This window comes from Molothrus aeneus, chromosome 13 (assembly GCF_037042795.1).
Source record: "Molothrus aeneus isolate 106 chromosome 13, BPBGC_Maene_1.0, whole genome shotgun sequence".
In the NCBI taxonomy this organism is placed as follows: domain Eukaryota; kingdom Metazoa; phylum Chordata; class Aves; order Passeriformes; family Icteridae; genus Molothrus; species Molothrus aeneus.
Window position 1 is genome coordinate 7,393,173 of NC_089658.1, and position 25,819 is coordinate 7,418,991.

General features: G+C 37.2%; 1 protein-coding gene across 5 annotated transcripts in view; it reads left to right on the forward strand.

Annotated features, from left to right (window-relative positions):
* Window positions 1–25,292, forward strand: part of NEDD4 (NEDD4 E3 ubiquitin protein ligase) — a 51,655-nt gene extending 26,363 nt beyond the window's left edge. For 2 of the 5 annotated variants that reach the window (XM_066558660.1, XM_066558655.1), the window contains 24 exons: window positions 5,482–5,532; window positions 6,356–6,417; window positions 6,761–6,863; window positions 7,534–7,703; window positions 8,248–8,365; window positions 8,506–8,673; window positions 10,425–10,490; window positions 11,078–11,197; window positions 11,600–11,806; window positions 12,908–12,985; window positions 13,245–13,299; window positions 13,382–13,440; window positions 14,275–14,340; window positions 15,603–15,832; window positions 16,212–16,333; window positions 16,432–16,502; window positions 17,962–18,057; window positions 19,061–19,134; window positions 19,290–19,350; window positions 19,915–19,974; window positions 20,070–20,177; window positions 20,773–20,869; window positions 23,347–23,419; window positions 23,497–25,292. In XM_066558660.1, the coding sequence (XP_066414757.1) occupies window positions 5,482–5,532; window positions 6,356–6,417; window positions 6,761–6,863; window positions 7,534–7,703; window positions 8,248–8,365; window positions 8,506–8,673; window positions 10,425–10,490; window positions 11,078–11,197; window positions 11,600–11,806; window positions 12,908–12,985; window positions 13,245–13,299; window positions 13,382–13,440; window positions 14,275–14,340; window positions 15,603–15,832; window positions 16,212–16,333; window positions 16,432–16,502; window positions 17,962–18,057; window positions 19,061–19,134; window positions 19,290–19,350; window positions 19,915–19,974; window positions 20,070–20,177; window positions 20,773–20,869; window positions 23,347–23,419; window positions 23,497–23,599 (2,418 nt within the window). In that variant the 3' untranslated portion in view covers window positions 23,600–25,292. The remainder of the gene's footprint in view (window positions 1–5,481; window positions 5,533–6,355; window positions 6,418–6,760; window positions 6,864–7,533; window positions 7,704–8,247; window positions 8,366–8,505; window positions 8,674–10,424; window positions 10,491–11,077; window positions 11,198–11,599; window positions 11,807–12,907; window positions 12,986–13,244; window positions 13,300–13,381; window positions 13,441–14,274; window positions 14,341–15,602; window positions 15,833–16,211; window positions 16,334–16,431; window positions 16,503–17,961; window positions 18,058–19,060; window positions 19,135–19,289; window positions 19,351–19,914; window positions 19,975–20,069; window positions 20,178–20,772; window positions 20,870–23,346; window positions 23,420–23,496) is intronic. The other 3 variants (XM_066558658.1, XM_066558657.1, XM_066558659.1) reach the window with 3 other exon arrangements.
* Window positions 25,293–25,819: the final 527 nt, after the last annotated feature.

Here is a 25,819-nt window from a genome sequence, read left to right on the forward strand (position 1 = left end):
TTGATGCTGCATTTGCATCAACGGTAGGCTTAGGAATGCTTTTAAAAACTGCTGGACTGACTTTGGAGCAGGGTGAGACCATGCAGCCTGCATCCAGCCCTGCTCTAGGCTCATTCTCTAAGAAGTGGCCAGGTACCTGTAGTGCCCTGGCCAACTGATTGAATTTAGGGCTGAAAAGCATCTTCCAGGTTCAGCCTGACTTTATAGCTCTGTGTGATCCTGAACTGGATCAATGAACTTCACAGAAGTGAGACCATGATGCAGACATGCTCCAATTGTCTCCCTTTTGGAGAAAAGTGGTTTATCTTGTTTTTAATTCTATTTCTTCCCTCTTGCTCTGAAAAGCAAAATGTTGATTGACTGTATGAAGTCCTTCAGCTGAATGTGTTAATAAGCCACTGCAGTAAACATCTGCAATATCTGGTTTATCTGTTGTTACTTCTGGGAGCAAATTACACATGCAGTTTTAACATTTGATAGAGTTTGACATTTCTGTGTTTTAAGCTTTATAGTGTTAAATGGAGAAGGTGAAAGTGCACCTGGAATTGTTGCTACAAGAGTTTGAAAAACAAACTTTCTTTGAAGTCTTAAGATATGGCAAAAAAAGCTTTCACAAACAGATGCAGGAGTTTTATGTTTTTATACTATTATGAAGATAACTGATTTGATGTCAGGAATGACTTGTTGAAATAGTACCTAATTAAATATTTGGTACTGTTTTCTAATTTTTTTGTGGTGAATATTGGCAGATTTAACACAGGACAGGAAGTCTGGATTGGCTTTTGACTTTTCATAGAATGTAATGTATCTGTTTTTTATATAGTAGTTTGTTTGATACATGCATACATCAAACCAAAGGAACTCGAAGCTCTGATGAATAAAATTAATGCATTAATAACTTTTGACATGTTCTCAGTTTATGTTGTTCTGAAGTATGCTTTGGTTACATTAGACAATTTGCCTTCCTGTGAACTGTGTGGAAAAAAAAGCTATCTTAAATTTCATTGTTAATAAACTTTAAGGACAAGTTCTCAAAGAAGCACACATTGAGTGGCTTGATATATGAATGTTGTTGTAAAAGTACTGTAAACTAAACATGAGCTTTTAAGGAAGTGGTAAGATTTTGGTGCCATATAAAATGTGTAAGCTATAAATGGAGAAACAGATGATGCTTTTACTCTGGTCTTTAGATAAGCAGTTGTCTGAAAATATCTTTGGAAGTGAGAAAGAGAATTAGTGAAAATAACCTCAGTGTCATTTCTAAATGCTGTCTGTTAAACAGATGGTAAAACTGCTGAGGCATGTTGTGCTGACACCTTGCTGTTGAAACAGCCAGCAGGGCTGTGGGTCCTGCACAAACACATGTTGTGTAATAACCCTTGACCTAACAGTATGTATTCTCCCTATTTTGAAAATGCTGATAGGGTCTTATCTCTGTGTCATAGATGCCAGCTCTAAAGAAATGCCTACGTGTCATTAAAAAAAAAAAAAAATCTCCTCACAATCCACAGGTCCCCCTTAAAAATACAGGAGACTGGGACTGTAATGAATTCCATGCAACCAAGTATTTATTGCATTGCAAGATAGAGAAAATATTACTTGTGGAATCTGTGAATTTGGTACAATCTTCATGTCATAATTGAATCTTGTTTTTTGAAACTGTAACTTTTTCATGATGAATAGCATATGCTGGCAGTATTTTATGGAAGAAAAAAATGCTCACTTTTTTCAATTTAGAGTTTAAGAGAACCAAATAGTACACTCAGTGCAGCATGAAAAGAAAAATACTTGAATTTGCTAGTGTAGCTCAGGAAAGTTTTTTTCATTCTCATCAAGCTTGTAACTAATGTTGATGTTTGGGTGTTTAAGCAAGAAGAATGTTGGTTTTATAAGGCATCTATTGAGCTCATGTTTTCTTAAGCAGCGATAGTCCAGATCACTGTTTGTTTTTTCAATTTGAATTGATACTTATGTTCCCTCCAATAAAAGCTGTATGCTTTCTTGTTTTGCCATACAGCTGTGGATTTCTGTGCAAAGACCAACCTGTGCACAACCAGCTGCCTGTTTATTCAGAAAAAGACTGGGAATATGCTTGGATTCTAATTAATGCACTAATACCACCAAACATTTGTCACAAAAATTGGTAGAGAAAATACTTGTTATTTCAACACCCTGGTTTTATACAAGAGCTGTTTCAAAAGGCTGTGTGGTGAATCCAGCAATTAAGAAAGGCATTAAATTCCGTGACCCATTTTCAAACCTGCTAAATTCTGGGATATGTTCTCAGTACTGCTATTAAATGTGTGACTCAGATAAGCATGTCTGTTTAAAATCTACTTCAATTTCTGATGGGAGTTGCAGGAAAAAAGGTCCAAAATCTAAAACTTAGTAAGCATATATTCATAAAATAGATGAAAATTAGTTTTGAACAGAATTACTGTCTTTTGGTGCTTTTCTTTGAATGCTTTGGCATTGCACTGGATTTCTTCAGATGAATTGTGTACAGCAGCTGTCTGTCCTCGCCTGTTTTTAATAACTTTCTATAGACTAAACCAGTGAATCAGTAAAATACAAGGCCTCTCTGTTAGTGCAGTATATCATTAATTGAGGTTTATGCCAAGCAGAAAGTTTGAGTTCTCTGGCTGTTAAGAAATTAGAAGTTGACAAGAACAACTGACCCACTTGTGTGTGTTGCCTGCTCTGATGAAACAGAGATCCAAACAGTTTCAGCTCTGCTGGCATTTAGTTGTTCCTGTGTGCAATGTCTGTTGCTGCTCTGGCACCTCTTGGCAGGCAGTTAGTCAGCTTGTCATGGGGGGACACATTGCTGGAGATCATTCCTGCTATCTGATTTATGTGTTAGTTGTTTGGAGGTCAACAAAAATCTCCACTCAGGGTTGTGCTTTCTGGCTGGAGGAGAAAGTACTGTTAAAAGAGTTGGTTATCGAGGCTAACTCTGCTAAAAATAGGAGGAGAGACAGCAGAATAATAAAGTGAATAACAGGAGCCCACACTCAAATTATGCTGGTAACAAACACAATGTTCTGAGGGTTTCTAAAATAGAGCAAACTTTTGTCCCACATTCCAATAATTTATTTGGAAGGCATGTTCCACTTGAGGATTGCCAAGAACTTTACAAATACTAAGCCTTTTAACATGTCTAAGGTATGTGCTGTGCCATTTAAAAAAGAACCTCATAGGCAAAAATGATAACTATTTTTTTCCAGAGTCCTGTGGTCTATAATAGCACAGAAAGTGTTCCTTCAGTAGTTCAGGGAAGCCTCCCCAGGTATGAAACCTGTTGTAGCTTTCTGTCTCAAATAAGTTTGTGGACTAAAACACTGGATGTTTTGTATATATTTTCATTTTTGTCCCCTTCAGATCTGAACATGGCATCCACGCTGCAAGCAGAATTTGAAGTGACATATCTCCAAATTTCTACATTTGATCCCCTCTGACAATCTAGTTGCACTTTTTGCAGGTGTAAAAATTAGAGGCCCATGTGAGAGACACTGATTTTCTAAATACATGTATGACTTATAGGTTAAAAGGATGAACTTAGGACAACAGAGCTAAGGAAAAAAAGTACCAGAATTACTAAGGCAAAAAGACCTGCTTCAAGAAATACCTGTACTTTAATGTCAGAGGGACCAAAAACTGATTGGATTGAGCTGGAGTTTTAAGGCTGTAAAACATTTGAATTGAAAATGAAAATAAGTTTTCCAGAAGAAAATTGGAACACATGGTGTTGGCCTGAGGTGAAGGAAATGGATGTCAGCAAGCTGCAGAGCCTTGTGGTGAAAAGTTTTGTGGACAAACATTAAAATTCTCGTTGATTAGTTTGAATAAATGCAACAACAGATTTAGGAAAGAATAGGCACCAAATTTTTTGTTTGCTAGAAAAATCAGGAGGCCTAGAGTTTCAGAGGTTGCACAAGCCACAGAGTTGAAGACTTTTACAGCTCCTCAGTCTGTGCAAAAAAGTGTATTCTTGTTGTAGTGTAGGGGTTTTTTATTAAAGCCATAAGCTTATACATACCTTCAAAAAATTGCATGCTGACCTGAGTTTATTCCACAGGCACTGATATATCTTCATGTTAAATGACCCTTATAATAAATTTTCCTGCTTTTATGGAGGTTCACAAAGGTTTTCAAATCAAGAATTAATTTGAAGCAACTTAGCACATGCTCCAGTAATCCAGCAAGAAGTCAAATTAAGTACTGCTGGTGGTGATTATTGGTGAATACTGATATTGCCTGTGTAGATTACTGAAATTGTAATTTTTTTGGCAAACAAAAATCCTTGATGAAAAGTCAAGTGTGCAGTGATCCCGTGTATTGTCAGTCCCTGCCCTGGTCTGACAGCTGCTGTGTTCATAGTCTGGTCCCAGCTGGACAGTCCAGACATCCAGGTCAGGTAAAATCTTTTGGATGGTCATTATTAAAACTAAACTCTGCAATGTGTGTAGACAGAAGGCATTCTTTCATAGTTCTAACAGATTTTCATGCCAAGCTTGGGACCACTGGAATTGCTGGAACTTCCAAAGCACTTACCACAGATTACACTTACTTTTGCTTCTTGTTAGCTTTGACAGTAGCTGTATGATTTGGAAAAGAAAAAAAAATGTTTATACATGCCTGTTTGAAACAGCTGCCTAGGTTTATGGAAATTGTTGGGCCCTCCTAGGAGGAGGGTCCTTTAGGACAATGGAGATACTGACAGTCTCAGTCCTGATGCTGACCAACTCTCCTCTTTTGGTAACATTAGCCTGTATAATATTGTAAGCAGTCTAAATCTCCACCCCCAGCTCCCACAAATTTTGTTTTGAGGAAGGCAGAACTGTCCAAGGCTCAGAGGGTTGGGTCAGTCAGAACTTACTTGTAGTAAACTAGGGGACCCCTGAGCAGGGAATGATTGGCATCTGACTCCATTGATTCAGAAGGCTGAGCAATTGCTTTATTAAACTATATTATATTACATTATACTATACTATATTAAAGAGGTACTATACTACAAAGAATATTAAAGAATACTAAAGAAAAACTCATGACTGTCTCCAGACAGTCAGGACACAGCTTTGAGTGATTGGCTAAGGAAACAAAACAATCTTCAGCAGAATCTAATTGACCAATCACTTCAGGTAAACAATCCTCCTAACACATTCCACATGTGCAAAAACAACAGGAGCAGCAAGTAGAGATAAGAATTGTTTTCTCTTCTTCTCTCTGTGCTTCTCCAGGAAAAAACCTGTGAGAGAGTTATCTCTCTCTGTTCAGAGAATGTGAATGCCACACTTGCTCTGTACAGAACAAGTTATTGCCTGTTAGGCATTACAGAACAAGTTATTTTTGAATATTGTTATATTCAAAAGTGCCTTCAGGTTCTAAGAAAGCATTGGTGTGCTATCAGGGTGTGGGGGACAATGGTTTTAAAACACTTTGCAGCTTTCAACTTTCTGTGTTTGTTTTTGTTTTTTGTAGACTCGAGATGATTTTCTTGGACAAGTGGATATTCCTCTTTATCAGTTACCGGTTTGTATTTTTTGTTTGTTTTTAAAACTGTGAAAGGGGAAAAAATATTTCTATATGCACTCTATTAGTCATCTAAGGAAGCCAACAATAGTGGTAATAAAGTGATTCAATTCTGCTGCTCTGTGGGTTCCTTGTTTTATTTTGTAGATCTGTTTAGGGTTTTTCAATGCTGATATTTATAAAACAGTGTAGGTTACCTTGTTTTTCAGTACTGGAGTGCTTTTAGCTTTTCCAGAGTTTTACAGTCTTAAAGATACAAAGAGACTGTAATTATTGTCATGTCTTAAAATATTTCTTTAAAGTCTATAAATTTATTTGTACTGTTCATTATTCACATAAACAGATACAAAAATGAGGGTAAGTGGGAAATAGAGCTACTGTTGCTTTGGTTAATTTTTTTCTGTTTCTTGTAATCCTTTTGCAAGGCAGATAATCAGTTTTCAAGAAATATCACAAAGAACATTGAAATAAATAAGATTTTTCATTTTCTTCTGAAGTCTCAAAGCATTAGCAGATACTAACAGATTTATCAGAAACTGTCTTAAAAACAGGGTAGCAACCATGGCAAGCCCTTTCCAAGAGCAGGTGTTTCATTGTGTAATGTGCATAGGCACTGAAAGGTAATTGTTGTTTTCTTGAACCAGAGTATTGGTCTTACTGCTAAGAGTAAAGCTGGTATTGCTGTTACTGTACCTGAACCTGTAATTTAAATTTTAAAATGTTATTACAAGGCCTTCAAAGAAATCAACTGGAAATTTCCGATGGTTTTCTTTGATTTCAAGTACTTGATAAAGATTTTTCTTGAAAAAAATTCTTATTCCAGACAGAAAATCCAAGTATGGAGAGACCATATACGTTTAAGGATTTCGTTCTTCATCCAAGAAGGTTGGTAAATACCACATGGAAATTCTAATTTTTATATCTAAATAATGCTCTTAGGTGATTAGTGGTAACTACATATGCATTTTCTAAGTTTTTCTGTTTTCATCAAAGAAATTTGAGTAGCCATTTCTAAGATCTTGATGTTCTACTAAAATGTCAGCATTATTTTAAGTACTTACTGTATTCAGAAGTCTGAAGCCTCAATGCTATTATAGAACTTTATTAATGTAAATTATAGAAAGTCAAGTTTGTGTTGGAGCACTTAAGAATAATCCTCTAGCTGTGCTTTTTCAGCTGTTTTGTTTTACAAGTGCACAATAAAATAAGTTTATTTTTTCTTGTGCAGCCATAAATCAAGAGTCAAAGGCCACCTTAGATTAAAAATGACTTACTTACCTAAAAACAATGGGTCTGAAGAAGAAACCACAGAACAGGCTGAAGAATTAGAGGTGGGAAAAATGTGTTTATTGCTGAAAAATGAATTTTAGGAATCACTAAGCTAGAAATAGTGTTTTAGAAACAAACCAGTTAAAAGTGATTGCTTGTATTGTGCATATAATTGAAGGTGTTGAAGTTTCTGTTGTAGGTACTATTGAATTTTTTTTTGACTCCAGGCAGACACTAACATCTCTCTGGTTTTAGAATTTCTACTCTCTCCAATCCATAGGGGCATTTTGATTTTACCTACCATATATATGTGATCTTTTTAAGCACATCCATTGCAGATTAATTGATTTCTTTTCCAGAACTAACTCTATTCAGCATTGCCAAATTTGCTGTAATTAAACTTTGTTACAGAAGGGTGTGTTCACCTGTCTCATACATTTGCAGCATATTATGAAATGACAGTATTTAAGCTTTTAATGTATTCTCTGAATGCTGTTTATTTTCCTGGAATTAACAACCTCTGTTACTAATATATTTAAGGATCTTGAGTTAAAAATAAGATTTCTGCATGCATAATATGCCCTGTCATTTTTTAGAAATAAACACACTAAGACCAGAGTCAAATTTACTGGCTTAAGATGAACTACACCTTAAAAGGGGGAGTGGCGTGAAAAATTAAGATATGTTTTTCTGCTCCTGTAGTATTAAAGGTAGTTATATTATGTCTTTCAGCCTGGGTGGATTATATTGGACCAACCAGAGGCTGCTAGCCAGCCACAACAGCAGCAGCAGGAATCTCCTCCACTGCCTTCAGGCTGGGAAGAGAGACAAGACATCCTCGGCAGGACCTACTATGTCAATCATGAGTTCAGAAGAACACAGTGGAAAAGACCAACTGCACAGTAAGTCTTTTAGCCTGCAAATTCAAGTCTTTTATTAGCTAATGTGATTCACCCTAGTTATATTGAAAGCAAGGAAAAATGAAAAGTGAACAGCTTGAAAATTAGTAGAGAGCTTTCCCTCACTTCACTTGGAAGCCCTCATGCAGTGGTCACTGGCTAGTGATCATTGTGACTGTACTGTGCTCTGGAACTGTGTTCAAATAGAAACGGGTTGTAACTGGAGAGATAACAACTATAGGAATGGAAGCTAAATAATTTTTCAGTTTTCAGCCTGTTTTCTTCCTTCCATCAGGGACTTTGTTCAATTGTCTGCCTTATTTTTTTTGTTCCCGCCCCAGAATGCTACCTAGTTCTTCAGCTTACACTTCACATTGACATAAATGCTTATTCATCTTAAACAGTTTACATTAATTTATATCGTCCAGACTGTTTCTTTTTCTTCTGCCAGAATGACTGTGATGTATGTTTTTGCTGTTAGCCTGGCTTACTGTTGAAAGATAAACTCAGGCTGCTGTTAGCTGACTTCTCCCACGCTGCCCCTCAGGGACAGTGTGGCTGCTGCAGACCTGGGCAGTGTGCAGCTGGAGGCCCAGCACGTGTTCACTCACCGGCGACAGATATCCGAGGATACGGAGAGCACCGACAACAGAGATTCCCCTGAGGTAAAACAGTGCAGCTCAACTGATGTCTTGCTGAAATGCAACTGGTGGTTTTAATCTAGCCTACTCAGAAAGCTTGTCTTAACTAATTGTAACTTGCAACTACTTTTTAAAAATGTTTTCCCTTTGTTTTCCTTTTAAAGAGCTGGGAAATTATAACTGAAGATGAGGCAACAATGTACAGCAGTCAGAATGTTCAAATACCTCTCTCGCAGAGTAGCTGTGATATACAGAGTCATCTTGCAGAAGAATTGAGTAACAGACTTACTACCTCTGGAAGTCCAGCTACTGGCCAGTCAACAGCCTACGCTGTAAATTATTTTTCTACTTGTTCTGATAGAATTAGATCCATAAATACTTTATTTAGGAATTATATTTTTAATTTCAATCTCAAATGCACACACTTTAAGAATAGTCTTTTTGCTGTAGAATCCCATCTAAGCAAGCATTTTCTTCCTCTCTGCTTTGCTTATATGGAATTCTGCCTGAGGTTAAAACAGATATGTGTGAACTATTTTTCAGTCTGTAAATCTACCTCTTAGTCTAGTGTTGTAGAGTGCTGAAAACTATGAATGAAAAATCTGTTTCTTGAAAGCTTATTTCTAAGGGAGTTGTGCTATGTGAGTTACTTTTCCAATTAGAAAAAGTTCGAAGATTGACCATTTTTCATTCTGAATATTGGGATAAGGTTTTATGATTGGGTTGTGTAAACCTGCTGCTTCCTTAGCAGCAAAACAGGGAGCTTGCTCATACAGCTCCACAGCCCTTGTGCCAGCTGTGGAACTTGCCAGACCTCTGCATGAGACTGTTCAGCTTGCTAACCCAGCAGAAGACTACTCTCTTTTCCCCAGCGCTGCTTTTTTGCTCTTTGAACAACTGAAACAGCATGCTAGGTTGTCTGACAAATGCTACAGTAACAGAGGGGAAACAGCAGGAGCATGTAACCAGGGTGAAACTCGACTTTTTGGTGGTGTGGTAGCAAGCAATTAAAAAACAGCTCAGCTGTCCTGTGAAACCCGAGCTCCACAAACAGCCTTGTAACCTGATATGTGACGTGAGAAATCCACTGTCCATTGAGGAAAGCCTTTAGAGGTGACCCAGGCCTTCTAGTCTGTTAGATTTTGGTATTGAAATAATCATTAGTTTGTGTGATGTTACGAATGCCCTTCCAAATGTAAATTTGGAATTGACAATGTTTATCTGAGTTTGTACAAATGTATCACTAGTGTCGCTGGAAACAGTCAGGTAAAAGTAACAAGACTTTACTTGATCTCTGCTGTTCAGCATTCAATGGGTAGCAAAGAAACTGTTATTTCAGCTTGCTTGGGTGGCCTGAGCAAAGAAAGAAGCAGATGTTCAAATTATTTGCAAGAGTCAGCTAGAATGGCAGTGTTGCCTTTTTTCACCTGCATTACACCCCACTCCCCCACAAAAAAAACTTTAGAAGTTAATAATGTTTTTTCTTTGAAGTACTTCAGTAGTATGTGGATAGGGAGAAATCCTTCAAGTAGCTGTGGAAATTCTGGAGCAAAATGAAATACTGGTGTCTAATGAAGTAGCAAGTGAGATCTAAATGTGGCTGTGGGCAGGAAGATGGACACATAGGCAAAGTCTAGGGATTTAGCTCTTCTCAAACTGATTATCTCAGACTCTCATACTTTTTCATTATTGACCTAATTTACTCTCTGGAAAGTTGTGTTAGTTCTGCTCTATCACAGACTTTACTGACAGCACAAAAAGTTCTATACTGTAAATTCAGTTGTTCTGTACCTATTTGTAATTCATGTTTTACATGCCAAAACATCTATTGCTAGAGTAATCTGAACTTTCACAAGCCTCTATCATTCTAAGATTATAATAGACTCTGTGAACTTGATGTTTCTAGCTATTAAAACAAGAGGTTGAAAAATACGATATTAAATAATGTTTTGAAATAAATACAACACTTTGCTCAGGATGGAAACTGTACTAGCTTGAAGTGTGATAACCATTGCTGGCTGCTTGCTGCCATCCTTAAAGCTGTAGTAATAGCTAATGTGTCATTCCTCTCCACTCCTTCAAGAACCATTCCAGCAGAAGAGGTAGTCTGCAGACATACAGACTTGAAGAGCAGCCTGCACATCCAGTGGTAAGTCATTTTTCAAAAAACACAGGCTTTTAGCTGTGTTAGCTGCTGACATCTCAAATGAGATTTGGCCTTCCTTGCCCAGCAGCTGTCCTGACAAAATGGCCATTATGGGTCTGGTTCAGCTGTAAAGCTTCCACGTTTCAGCTTTGTTTAGCATTATCTTGATGCATAGCCTGCAGAAGGAAGTAGTCTTGCCCTGATGATATGAGTTTCATTTTTCAAATGGTTTGCCTTCTAATTGTTTACTTCTAATTAAAAGCTATACCACATTCCATTTTGCTTTTATGGTGACACTGCAAACTGATCTCATAGCCAGAAGTACCAGGCTGGATCAGCCTAAACCAGGTATATAAATGAATCCTTTAACATGAGGAGTTTGAATTTTGTATAAACAAAAAAATAAAAATCTGTTACTTCATACTATTCAGAAAGGACTTAAACACTTCTTATCTATTTTATCCAGCTCATAAAAGTAATGAATCTTCTGGAATATAGTTTTGTTATTTTAAATTGACAGAGGAAAACCTTTTCACAGTAAGTTTCATAGTTTCCTTAATTGTTTTTTGTCTGTTATCACTAATATTTAGTTACTGCCTACTTCATCTGGATTACCCCCAGGCTGGGAAGAACGACAAGATGAAAAAGGAAGGTCATATTATATAGATCACAATTCTAGAACCACTACCTGGATAAAACCAGTTGTACAGGTACTGCCTGTCTTCAATTTGCTGATGTTTTTATTCATTGAGCCTTTTAAGCATCTTGTGTAATAGAAGTGGAGATGGCTTTGAAATAGAGCATGCAAAAGGCATAAACTGTAAGGTACCACATAAAATACCTGAGAGACTGCACAGAGAGTTAGCAACAGTAACGTTTATGGCAGTCACTCTTCCTTCTGGAGAGTGGTACCTGACTGAGGAGGCTGGAAAGCTTCTGTTAACCTTCACTACAATCAGTGAATGTTAGTCAGTGTGGCTGATATCATGGAATCTGTCAGGGACTTGCTTTATGAAACTGCTTTCATGAGTCATAATATGGGTTAATAGAAAAAAAGATATTGACTTACGGGTCTTTGATTTAATAGGATGTTTTTTGATCATTTACCATAGATGGCTGCAGAAACAAGTCAGGCATCAGCTGCACCAAGTATTTCTGTAGCAAGACAGCCACAAGCAACATCAAGTGATTCATCACAACAGTCTTCTCAGCAGCAGCCTGAAATGGAGCAAGGATTTCTCCCTAAAGGCTGGGAAGTCCGACATGCACCCAATGGGAGACCATTCTTTATTGACCACAACACCAAAACTACAACATGGGTAATGGAAAACTGTTCTCATGAACTGAAATTCTAGTTCCTCTTGAATCAAACATTTGCTGCTTTCAGCAAGCTTCTATATGTTTCTTAATGCCAAGATAGCTGGGTCTGTCTGTTCAGGAGCATGGTCAGATCATGGTGCTAATAAACCAAGGTGGCACATTCAGTCCCTGTACAGGCCATGGAGATGGATTCCATGATCCTTGTGGGTCCCTTCCAACCCAAAGTATTCTGTGTGAGTCTGAGTGATATGTAATAAAAATGCCAAGTTACAATACCTATCATGAGTAGAAGATGATCAATTTTACTAATTGTATTGGTGCTTGGAAGGAGGAAAACAGGAATCTGCTTTGCAGATGTAAGCCCCTCCTAAATGACATTGCAGAACTGTGGTAGCTTATAGGAGGTGTTCACAGAGATGAGTTCTGTAAACATACCTTCAAGAGGAAATCCATTCCCTTGAATTTATCACAGGGCACAACACAAATTTCTGTGAATGCTTAGGAGAGCAGAGCAGGTGCAAGTGCCATACGGATGAGGGAGCTGTACAGCTGCAGTTCCACAGAGGGGCACTGCACACCACTTGGCAGTGCTGCCAGATGGGCTTAAGCATCTCCAGAGTAAGCCAGTGTTACTGGCAGGTGAAGGGGAAAGAGAAATGCATGAAATTGATTTAAATTGGGTATTTTTTTCTCCAGGTAGATGAAAAGAACTCATATAACACAACCACCTTCATACTAGCTCCCACAAAAAAACCCAACCTATCAACCAAGCAACAAAAATCCCCACCAAACCCAAAAAGTGTGTGTCAGAAATGGTGAGGAAAGAGTAATTCAACTGAATTACACAAAAATTGAGGTGAATGAGGGATTTATATTTATATGTATGTAAATAAAATAAAGTGAGAGGTTACTAGAAGATGATTGTAAATTACTAGAGGACTGAGAATCCACAAGGATTCCTCTGGCTGCAGAATATGCAATCATTACCTAATTAGTACTAGGCGTATTCTTGACAAAATCATTAATAAAAACAAAAAAAAATTAAAAGCAAAGCAAAACAGCAAAAGGATTTTAACATGCTGCTTGTTTTCTTTTCAAAGGAAGATCCAAGACTGAAAATTTCTGCTCATCCAAGGAGAAAGACTTCCCTAGATCCAGTTGACCTGGGCCCATTACCAGTAAGTAAACTATTTTGTACTTGTTTTGCAGATGAAACAATTTAACTATTAAAGTTAGCATTATTGAAATTTGCACATGAGAAAATGCAGCTTGCTTTTTTCCTACAAAAGATACTGTTTTGAATTTCAGTGCTGACAGTAGATGGGAGAGGAATGCCCTCAACTGCAGATCATGTTGAGTTCTATGCAAACTATGTGATCAGAAGTTTATTATAAAAATGTAATTAAAAAGTATAATAAAAATGTTGTCTTTTTACAGCCAGGGTGGGAAGAGAGAACTCACACAGATGGAAGAATATTCTTCATAAACCACAGTATGTAGTGTTCTTCCCTACTCATCATTTTATTTGTGACCATTATTTGAATTAATGGAACTAATTTAAAAATTTCTTGCAGATACGAAGAGAACCCAATGGGAGGATCCTCGACTGCAGAATGTGGCAATAACTGGACCAGTAAGCTTTCCTAATGTAGATTTTCATATTTACAGAAACACTGTTAATAGAATCCAAATAAACTCTTGTCATTTATCAGTTAGTCTAGAAAGGGCAACTTTCAGGGTGTCTGAACAAAGCATTTTTATTTTATTTCTTTTTAAAAACTGTTTAGAGACCTTTCTAGGGAAGTAGTCTTTAAATGCCAGAAAGGAAAAGCAATTCCCATGGTAGTAAGAAAGTTTCCTTATAGACTGGGGGGAGGACTTTGAAGTGTGTGAGGGAAGTCTTATTTATTTCTTGTCCATACTAGCTCAATTCATGAAGTAAATTTTAGAAAAAAGAAGAAAAAAAAAAAAAGGGCTTCAAAAGGAATTAAATTGATTTTCAACTGGAAAATAATTATCCAGCCTCAATACTTAATCTGCAGTGTGAAATTACCAGAACTAATTGCAAAGATGGTTTACATTATAATTATAGATGGGTTTTAGTGTTCAGCTGATATCTGTGTTTATTAATAGCCTGCATTTGTAAACAACCTTCCCTGTCCATGGAAAATCGAGGTGTTTGTAGCCAGGTCTCTCATGATCCAGCAGGGAAATGGACGTCACCAAAGGCATTTTGGTCACTTTGATCTGGGCCACTCAGGGATCTCAGGCAGTTCCATCAGCTAATGGGCAAGAACAGCATGAATTCTGTGGATCTGATCTGAACAGAGAAGTGCTTTTCATTCCTGGTGTTTATAAACTGGAAGTTTCCCCTGGCACTCAGTAAAACATGTATTCCTGTTATCTCAGAATTTAAATGGGTTGTCTGTGTTTCACAAGGCTTTTTTTCTTTTTTTTCCCCCCAAAGGCTGTGCCTTACTCCAGGGACTATAAGCGGAAGTATGAATTTTTCAGAAAGAAATTGAAGAAACAGGTCAGTAATCAGTAGGAATCCAGCAGAAGATTATGAAACTTAGGCCCCTAAACAAGGGAAAGCAAATTTATAGGGAAGGTAAATTTACTGTCTGATCACAAATACATTTGTGAAGCACCAACTTCGTAACAATTAGCATTTGCTCTGACAGCAGGGTTTGTGACTTTATGCAATGATGAAGACTGTAAGCAATCTAATTTAAAAAGTAGAAATTCTCAAAGGTTCCAATGTCATGACCCTGAAAGTAAGACTGCCAACAGAAAAGTTTGGAAATCACTAATCATGCATGGAATAGTTTTTGAAAGTCAGAATATGGAAACTTCTCAGAATAGATTTTAGTCTGTCTGTGTAGAAATCTCTACTGTCATCATGATCATTCTGGACAACTGCAATAAATTGTTACAGCCTTAAAATCTGAAGTTTATGGATCTTGTTTCCAAACTGTAGTTTGAAGTGGCAGTGCCAGGTATATTTATAACATGTAGCATAAAAGACTGTAAATAGCATCTGGACAGCCAGATAACAATGAGTCTGCACAAGTTCAATCAAATTTTACATCCTTGGGAGGTATTTTACATATATAATAACCTTTGGGTTTAGATCCATGCTTTGCCTTCTACCTGCCAAGTCTGCCTGTGCACTTTGAGCTGCATGTAAGTTGCACACAATTGTACATGCACCTTGTTTTTTGTGTGCCTAGTAAAACAAGATTGACATTCATTCAAATGTCACTATCTTAATCTGAGATAGAGAGCTCAGCCACACAATACAATTATGGTAGTGTAAGAATTAAATACAACTGTAGATTTTGTCTCAAGTCAGAGAACAGGATGCCTAGGCTCATAGGAACTATTATACTGAACTAGAAGGTGAAATAAGTCAGGTAAAATGGTTCCAGATAATTTTATGTGTCAACTGTGAGCTGTTTTTAATCAAGTGTGTAATATGATAAATGTCCAGTGTCAGGAGAGACTCCATGCCTTGCTGCATGCAGAGCAACTGCCCATATGCTGTTACTAGTGAGAACTTTAACTGTATTTTCTTAGCATGAAATAGAAGTTAGTGTCTGAAATTCTCTTTGCTAGTTGAATTGTAGATAAATGGAGCCTCTTTTCTGTCATACTCTGTTATGTTTCCAAGTTATGTCAAGAAACATTTTCTGTGCTCTCTTGGTCCATTTTCAGAAATTGCATATTCTGCAAAACTCTTAAGATGCTGGGTTTTGTTTCATTATTCTTTGTTTTCATGTTTCTCTTTTTTAGAGTGATATTCCAAACAGGTTTGAAATGAAAATTCATCGCACAACAATCCTTGAAGATTCTTACAGAAGAATCATAGCTGTAAAGAGAGCAGATTTCCTTAAAGCAAGACTTTGGATTGAATTTGATGGTGAAAAAGGTTTAGACTATGGAGGAGTTGCCAGGGAATGGTTCTTCCTTCTCTCTAAAGAAATGTTTAATCCTTATTATGGATTGTTTGAATATTCAGCTACGTAAGTAACACTGCTCTGGAAGATGTGAAAACTTAGGAAAAGAAATTGTATTTCTTGTACCTTCTTTAAAAATGGGGTTCCTGCATACAGAAAAGGCACTATGTAACCATAATGCAGAGAATGTTACTCTGCTTTAAAATGAATGGGAGTTAATTCCTTCTCTTTGGTATATCTCTAATTTACTGAGGTAGTTCCTGGTGGTTGTTTCTGATAAACTAATAGTCTTCTATTGTGTATAGTTTAATATTAGATATCATCATGAAAAGCAGTAACTGATTTCATAAGTGATGTCTTTCAGATCTTCAAATGTGACACTGGTCCAATAGTACAACATTTTTGTTTTTCTTTCTCTTCCCTGTTCCTTCTTTCAACTCTTCAGAGATAACTATACTCTGCAGATCAATCCGAACTCTGGGCTTTGCAATGAAGATCATCTCTCTTATTTCAAGTTTATAGGTCGTGTGGCTGGAATGGCTGTTTACCATGGCAAACTTTTGGATGGTTAGTATTTATCTTATGTCATGTGATATTCAGATTAATATTGCACGTGTTTTGAGTCCTAAGTTGCATCTGTTAAATTTATTTCTTCTTCTTTAAAGCTTTTTTTATTCGTCCTTTTTACAAGATGATGCTCCAAAAACCAATAACACTACATGATATGGAGTCTGTGGTATGTAATTTGCTTTATCATGTTGACAAATTTAATGTTAATTTATAATTTTTATGTATATATATATATATATCTATAATGACATTTTGAAGGTTGAAAATGCACAATTCAAAGATGTCTTGGGCTACATCTTTTATAAGTCCGTAAGTTGTATAGGAATTAAAACTTCCAGTGAAAATCCAAGACCTAGACTCAGGTTCAAGTCAGTTAAGCTGTATTGGAAACTGGAACCTAAACTTTCTGTGATGTTTTCTTAAATGTTTTAGACACTGAGATTGTTAAAATGCACTATAAATACTTTCAGGATTCCTATCTTAACCTGTTTTTTAAATTTTTTTTTCTTTGATTATAAAAATTAATAATTTTCAGGGACTGAAAATTGAGTGAAACAATGTAACATTTTTAGAGGAAAAACATGTCCCTTTTCTTGTTTGGTTGGTTCCCTGATAATGGCTCTTTTCTAGAATGCTCAAGGACAAAGTGATTTTTATTTTGTCTTTTTAATCTGTTACTGGTTTTGCTGCCCTTTAAGATTCCAGCATGCAGTTACTATCTGAGTAATAGATTTACAGATGTGTCCTGATTTTTTTTGTTTTGATTTGGTTTTGTTCGGTGCTCTAGAATGATGGAATGGTTTGGGTTGCAAGGCAGGGACACCTTCCACTAGAAGGGTGTGGTACCAAGCCCTGTCCAACCTGTCCTTGGACACTTCCAGAGATGGGGCAACCCCAGCTTCTCTGGGCACCCTGTGCCAGTGACTCATCATACACACAGGGAAGAATTTCTGAATACCCAAGCTAAATCTGCCCTCCTGTCACTACACTCCCTGATAGAAGGTCCCTCACCATCTCTTCTGTGGCTCCTGTATTGGTGCTGGAAGGTGCTGTAAGTTCTGCTGGAGCCTTCTCTTCTCCAGGCTGAGCACCCCCAGCTCTCCCAGCCTGTCTCCAGAGCAGAGGTGCTCCAGCCCTTGGTGCATCTCGGTGGCCTCCTCTGGACTTGCTGCAGCAGCTCCATGTCCTTATGCTGTGGTCCCAGAGCTGGGCACAGCTGAGTAGAGGCACAGAATCACCTCCCTCGACCTTCTGGTCACACTGCTTTGGATGGAGCCAATGTGTGCTTGGCTTTATCATAGTTTTCATTTCCTAAGGTGCTTTGTAGTAAGGCCTGACAATAAAAGGAAGATAAATTGAGGATGAGAGACAAGAGAAGAGTCCAAATTATTGCACTTCAGATAGTGCTATACCATCTTACCACCATTTTGCTGTTGGAGACATTTACATAGATTGCTGAGCAATCAGGTTTTAAAGGTCTTCAGAGCTTTGTACAACTGCAGTGTCTCTGTATCCAGTATAGGATTACCCTAGGCAGAAGTGTTCACTGGGCTGTCATGGAACCTCTTGCAGTTGGTAGGGTGGCTACTTTATTTAGCATTTACTTTTTTGTAATTTCCTCTTAGGATAGTGAGTATTACAATTCTCTGAGATGGATTCTTGAAAATGATCCAACAGAACTGGACCTCAGATTCATAGTTGATGAAGAACTTTTTGGTCAGGTTGGTATGTTCATGTAATGTGGAATAGAAAAAACATGGAAAAAAATACTTGACCTGTGGAATTAGGGGATTTTATGTGTATGGTGTTAAGAAAACCCCTTCACTCACTCAGCTCTTTCCACTCATGTGGTGAGTGCATTTCAGCCTGCTGTGATAAAGGACTTGGAAATGAGCAGAGCTTTAAAAAATTGCTTTTGCTTTTCTGTTGAATACTACTTGCATTGAAATGTAGCTGTTGCTGTGAAGGCAACCAAGACTAAGATATCCATAGTCCATGATTTGATCTGGAGTACAGGTTGGGTTTATGTGATTGGCTGGAAAGGATGAGTTCCTTTGGAAAATGCAGGAATTGCTGGGAGGTAACATGTTTCCTTTCTCTTAAGATGTACTAGAAACCTATAGAATAAACAAGTTTGTTATTGCATACAAAGCTATTTAGGATAAGTCATATAGAAATACCACAGGTCTTGTATAAAACTTCCAAACTGTAGTTGCCAGCTAGATCCAAGGATAATAACCTTTATGGTCTTGTGCAACAGCAGTGAGTCTGAGAAGAAGTAATGAAAATGTACATCAGTGATATCTGAAAGTGAGATATTTGTCTTCTGAGGTTCTAGCATATAAGTCACTTTGTAACAGAGATGTATATTGATTCACTTATTGGGATGATTGCTGAAGTGGTTTCTGAGATTTGCAATGAGGGCTGGGTCATGGAATATGCAGTTAGAGAAGTGTGCCTTACTGTGAACCTGTGTGCAGTCTTGGGTGGTGTGCTGTAGCAGGTCAGAAAAAATGGAAGTTTCCCATTGCACCCCTTAATAATACATATTTTTTTAAAAAATGTACCACATTCTATTTACTAGGTGACCTGTGTGGCTGGATCTGTTTCTCATAGTTCTCAAATTCTGCAGTCTTCAAGAGCTGCATGAATTATCTAATATTAACATAGGAATTCTGTTTTATATTCACCTTGTTTAAGACTTCTTCTGTGCATTGCATTTAGACCCATCAACATGAACTGAAAAGTGGTGGATCAGAAATAGTTGTCACCAACAAGAACAAGAGAGACTACATTCAGTGAGTAGTGGCTGCTGTGTGCAATGTACCTCACTGGATTGCCCTTTAGCACAGGGGCTCTGTGTTAGCTTTATTTATAAAAGGAAGTTATTGCTTTGTATTTAAATCACTTTTATTTTAAATGTGGTTTTGTCTGGGTTTTTATTTTTTTGCAGTCTTGTAATTCAGTGGAGATTTGTGAGCCGAGTACAGAAACAAATGACAGCCTTTAAAGAGGTACAGTTCTAATAACAAAATGAATTCTTCTAAGAGTTTGTTGCATCTGATATTTTTGGACACCCTGAAGAGTCACTAATAATTTTCTTTAAAGTATTGGAAAAGACAGCGATACTGTTTGTAGTGTCAGCTTTGAATTATTTCAGAGTTAAAAATCTTTTGGTATGTTTTTATTGAGGTGTTTAATTTATCTTGAAAAATTTGCTTACTTCTCAATTCTGACTGACAGCTTTAGCTGCAGAGTAAACTATTTAATGACCTCTGCAGAAATTAAACTTAATTATATTAGTTTGATTTAAACTAGGCAATTTACCCTTTTCTGTACCAATTGTATTACATAGATGATATTCAGACTTCCATACTCGTCACTCAGTGTTGCAGAGTAAAGATGTGAGAAATCAATTAAAAGTGCTATAATGAAATGGAGGACTACTGGTGTCCAAACATCTGTCTTTGATATATTGCTTTGGCTGTGTTTATCAAAGCCTCTCAATATCCTTCTTCTTGACTAAAAAGTAAAATAATGTTGCCTTGATTTTTACAAGCTTCCCTCATCTTTTTTAGGGCTTTTTTGAGCTAATACCACAGGATCTGATTAAAATTTTTGATGAAAATGAGCTAGAGGTAGGTGATCATGGAAAAGAGAACAAATGATGTTGAAACTTTAGTTTACTGACTTAAACTTTGGTGTTGTTTGTTTTTTTTTTTTATCTGTGTAGTTATTAATGTGTGGATTGGGAGATGTGGACGTGGCTGATTGGAAACTACACACAAAATACAAAAATGGCTACAACATAAACCATCAAGTAATACAGTGGTTCTGGAAGGTATCGTGAAGTTCTAAAATTTTCTTGTTGAAAATGTGTTCAAAAGCTGCTGCCTTTATGCTAGTTTATAGTTTGATTCATTAAAAGGTTAGGTAAATATTATCTGACCATTAAAATTCCTGAGAAAGTAAGAAAACTAAAGGTGAGACGCATGGTAAGAATGTAAATGCAATACTGATGATTACTTTTTCAAAGATATCCCTGTCTGACTGGGGTTAAAAGTATTTGTGTAGGTTTTCCTGGCATGGTTACACTAAAGAGGTGTTAAACTCTTCTGTTTAATAAATTACAGGAATTTGGCTTCTAGTTCATAACATAAGAAACTTCAAAGAAAGTAGGGGGCCAAATCTTCAAGGGAAGCATTTTAACAGCCTGCTAAGCCAGTAACCATACTCTTGTTACAGTGCCATTAAAAAATTGTTGACTTCATAGCTTTAAGCAATAGGCAATGAATTAGACTGTGTGTGTCACTAAAAAAGATGCATATGTATTTCATAGATAATGATTTAGAGGTAGATACTATTTTGCATAAGTCAATTAGCTTAAAACCTTAATTTAAAAAGAAATCTGTAATTGTAATCATTATCATACATAGGCAGTCTTAATGATGGACTCTGAAAAGAGAATAAGATTACTTCAGTTTGTTACTGGCACATCACGTGTTCCTATGAATGGGTTTGCTGAACTGTATGGTGAGTACTTAAGATTTTCTTCACAATTAAGTAACAAAGAACCTGATACCAACATTGTCCTGATGTTTGACTTCAGACATTGTCAATTTTTTATTCAAATTTTGTTTTAAAATGTAGTATGTACTGGCAGTTATAAGAAACAAAGTTAGAGAAGAGTCACATCCCATTTCCCATGTTCTATATAAGAACATATTGTTTTAATTCTGGTTTTGAAGTTTTTAAATGTATAGGAGTTCTCAAATGAATGTGGATTTTTAAAGTTCTCAAGAGCTGCAAAAATCCCTGTTTAACACATGATTGAGCTTGAAGAAAATTCTCAGTTATCCAAGATCTGATTACAAAGACATGCTGGCATCAGCAGTTAACTTCAGTTCCACAACTGCTTTTATCTGCTCACAAGCCATGGTTGTACAGATGCAGTTGTTTGTAAGGATATACTCCAAAGGGGACCACTGAAATGTCACGAGTTAAACATGAAGTCAGAAGAAAAGTAGTGAGCCTACAATGCTGAGACTGAGACAAGCAGAGGACAGCAGGGAGCAAATTTCAATAGCAAAGCCAGAAAAGCCACTGTGGGCAGACTGCAGGCAGGCAGATAGAGCAGCCCACAAAGGGTGGGGATGCTTGGCTTAGGGGAGGTCTGTTCTCAGCTGCCATCAGCTATTATGTTTTCTGCTAGACTACTTTATTAAGGCTAAAAGTGCTTGAGATGCTGTGCAAATGACTGAATAGTCTAACTTGCCTCTTTGATTAAACATTTCCTTTTTCATAAACAGGACATTAATTTGTTTATAAAACAAAAGGATTGTGAACAAAACCACCCATCTTGTGTTCCCATTTCTCCATGTCTTCATTTTCATCATAAATCACAGAATCACCAGAATAATGAGGTTGGAAGAGACCTCTGAGATCACTGAGTCCAACCTATGCCCTGACACCTCAACTAGACTATAGCACCAAGTGCCATGTCCAGTCTTTTTTTAAACACATCCAGAGATGGTGATTCTACCCCTCCCTGGGAAGAGCATTCCAGTTCTTTATTATTCTTTCGGTGAAAATTTTTTTCCTAATATCCAACCTATACCTTCCCTGACGTAGCTTGAGATACTTGGTTTATTTTTTCTGTTCCATCAGTAAATGAGTTGTGAGTTGCAGTGGGAAGAGCAGTGTGCTCAGCAGGCTTAGCCACGTGTCTGCTGCTGCACCTGAGCCTTGGCATTGCTGGTGTTACAGCACGGCTCATCACAGGGGAACCCAGTCAGAATTCTGCTGCCCTGGGAGCTCTGCTTATTTGTCTGAGAACCCTACTAGAGACAGAACTAAGAATTGATACAGGGAAAGAAACTGCTGAAGTTCTTGGCTTCCTTCTGCCCAGGGATTAGAATATACTTGAGCAGTTTTCTGTAGTTATATTCACACACTCATTAATGAAAAATTCAATTAGCAGTTGTCTTGCACAGTGCTTTGTTTTTCTCCTACGGTTATTTCTGCTTTATTGTGGCCAGCACGCCGTCCTTACTAAACCCCAGTAACAATGACATTTCCTGTACCTTCTGTTGAAAGAGCTGTACGTGGTTTTTCAGTGTTTGGCCGCTGCCGGGCCGTTCCCTTCCCCGCCCGCCGGCAGCGCTGCAGCCGCTCCCTGGCCGAGATCTCCCTCTCGTGGCACCGCCGGGCGCTCCTCTCCTCAAACTCCGGCGCTCCCAGCTCGGCAGCAAACCCAGCCGTGCTGGAGCTCCAGGACCCTGAACAGACATGCTCTGACATAGTGCAGCTTTTGTCTTCCTCGTTTTTTAACTGCAGACTTCTCCAGCTTAAGGAAACGGTTATAAAATACTCCTTGCGTCTGCTTGGTGAGAACTGAGGATGCTGTAAGACAGTTCTTGGAGGATAGAGGGAGCTGCGGCCTTTTTTGCTAGCCAAAAAATGTTCTCTCAGGTGTATAAAAACATCCTGGGAGTACACATATGATTGCCATGTTTCCAAAAGTTCTCAGTTACTCTATTTTTGTTGCTGTATAGGTGCATTGACTACTTTCTACCAGCTTATAAAACTTGGCACATGGTGATAAATATGTATACGTTTTTACATGCAAAATTTATAAAAGTATAGAAGAGTATAAAAACTTACAATAATAAAAACTTATTTTATAATTTAATATAAATCTTTATAATACTTATAAAAGTATAAAGTATAAAAACTTCAATGCCAGCTACTCTGCATGTACATTTAGATCTTAGGCTTCTGAGCTGAAGGTGTAAAAGTCTCTTGAAACTGAGGTATAGCAAGAAATAATTAAAGTACAAGGGAATTGGGATTATTGACTATTACTTTCTCTAGTCTGTATTTTATTCATATAGATAGCTCCTTCAGATGTCAGACCTGGATTACAAAACTCCCAAATATGTCATCATTTGTATCTCTGATTATAGAAGGATTTCACAATAGGGTGAAAATTGATGGGTTCTTTTCTTCAGGTTCAAATGGACCACAGTTGTTCACAGTTGAACAGTGGGGTACCCCTGAAAAACTGCCAAGAGCTCATACCTGGTGAGTATTTAATTCAGATAAATTATGACCTCTAGTAAAAGTGATAAAATACTTAAGAGTTTTCATCTGTTTTTCAGCTTTAATCGCTTGGATTTGCCTCCATATGACTCGTTTGAAGATTTATGGGATAAACTTCTTCTAGCGATTGAAAACACTCAGGGTTTTGATGGGGTTGATTAAGACACAGACATAAATTATGTTGGTCCAGTGCTGCAGTTTCATTTTAAGGGTTTACAAACAAATCTGAATTTTCCAGGGACTACCATTGTATTTAGTCACATGGCTATTGAATCTTCATAGTGTGTAAAATAGCTAAGTATTAAAAATCACTAACTTTTGAAAATGTATTTTGTCATTTCCATAGTTTTGTGTATTTGCTGATACATGCAATATACACATTGGATCAGCCAGTGCCAAGTAAGTAAAAAACTAAAGTGTTTTTAGCAGTTGCCTCTTGTACAATATTTGAGACTGTCCTGCAGTAAACTACTGAAGTAAAGCTGTGAAGAAATCTTTGCAGAGGATTTAAATTTGATTTGCTGCTGTAAGAGGAGCAACTGAAATTGTTAAACTGTTTTAAAAAAAACCCAGCCAAACAAAAAAACCCCAACAAACTTCATGTATTACAATATCATAATTTGTGCTGCTTCAGGCTCTTTGCAACAGATCTGCCTAAAGCACCTTATAATTCAGCATATTATATAAAACATTGGGAAACATTTGTTTGCAGAACACTGACTTGATACAGTTGTTAGACTTCTGTTTCTAACTTGCTTTTGCTAAAACAGTGTAACAAACCCAAGATTTTTATACAAAACAGATAAGCAGCATAATTCTGACTTTTAATGAGAAATTATATCCATTTTTTGTTTGAATTTATATACTGATGTTGGTTTATTGAGTGTTCATCAGTTTTTTGGATAAATTTGTAGTTGAATGATAATATTTTCAATTCAGCCTTTTGCAACAAATCAATCTTAAAATGAAATTTGTATGGATATCACTCAGTATTTAGTTACTGATAGTTAGAGGCCTTTATTATCCATTCTTGCAGTATTGCACTACATAACAATAAAGAACATGTTTACAGGGTTTTCTGGCCCAAATTCAGCAGCCTGTTATGTGCAAACTCCTGAACTGCATGGAGGTTATGCACATGTGAGCAGGTGCAGAATTTGGTTCTGTGATATGTTTACAGGTTGCTAGTTTCTACAGCTGCATTTTTATATTTTTTTCTCCAGTGTTAGTCTAGAAACCAAATTTGTTAATACAATATAACCAAAGTCATAACCAACAATGTGCAATTTATTGTAGATCAACTTGTCATATATAAATATTAGTTTGATTTCTTTTGTAAATGTGGGTCTTTTTGTATTAATATTAACTCTTTTTTTTTTAAGCAAGTGCTGGTTAAAATGATTAGCAAAGTTGGTTCTGAAAGAAAAAAAAATTGGTTTGTATACCTGGCTTGCTCAAATTTTAACATTTTATTACCAATATGATCTGAGGAAATGACAGTACCTAGCTTTGGCCACCAAATTTCTGTTTAGTCACAGTTTTTATAAATATGCAAGACGGAAGTGTAGCACATCTCTCTTTGAAGATATGTAAATTATGTAACAAATGTTAATGGGTCTTAAGGGATATTTAAAATCCCACTTTGTTTTATCCTTTGACTAGGTTATTAGGACTGAGAGTATTACGTGTAAATAAAGGTAACTTATACAAATTTCCCAAATCTATATGCAGTTTTGTAAAACGTGAATGATATATCAGTAAATCTGTATAGATTTGAATGTAGCAGGTTTTGTTGCATACTTTAAAGTATAAAATAAGGATCCTGAGAGCAGTAAATAAAAGTTTATTCTAATAAGTTGTGATTGAGTTCTTTGAAGTGCAAATCAGTAATCTTGAAATAGCAAGAACTGAGTAATTTTTGTACTCCTAGGTAGGCCACGGCAGTAGTTCCACTACAACATGCTGCTGCTTTTGCAGAGCAGTGAAGATGCAGCAGTGCTGTTTCCTGGTGTTCTGCTCCTGAGATGTGCAGCCTTGCAAAAACACACATTGTGTTTTTCTAGAAGCTCTGGGTCACTGTCAGCCTTCAGTGCATGGCCAGCCTAGAGATGCTGAGGGGAGGCCCCTCAGCAAGGCCACTGAGCAGGTGAGGCAGGGCCAGGCTCCTCCCTGCTCTGGGAACCTTCCTGGCAGGTGCACAGCTGGGTGGGGAGTGGGAGAGGGGCCCTAAAACCCTGCCCCAGCAGCAGGGAGTGCCCAGCAGCTGGTCCCTTAAACTAAGTTTGTGGGGGAGTGGTGATGGCAGCTTGCGCTTAAGTAAAGGAGGGCTTGGTGATGCTGAGTATCACAGAATGGCCTAGGTGGGGAGGGGATCATCCAGTT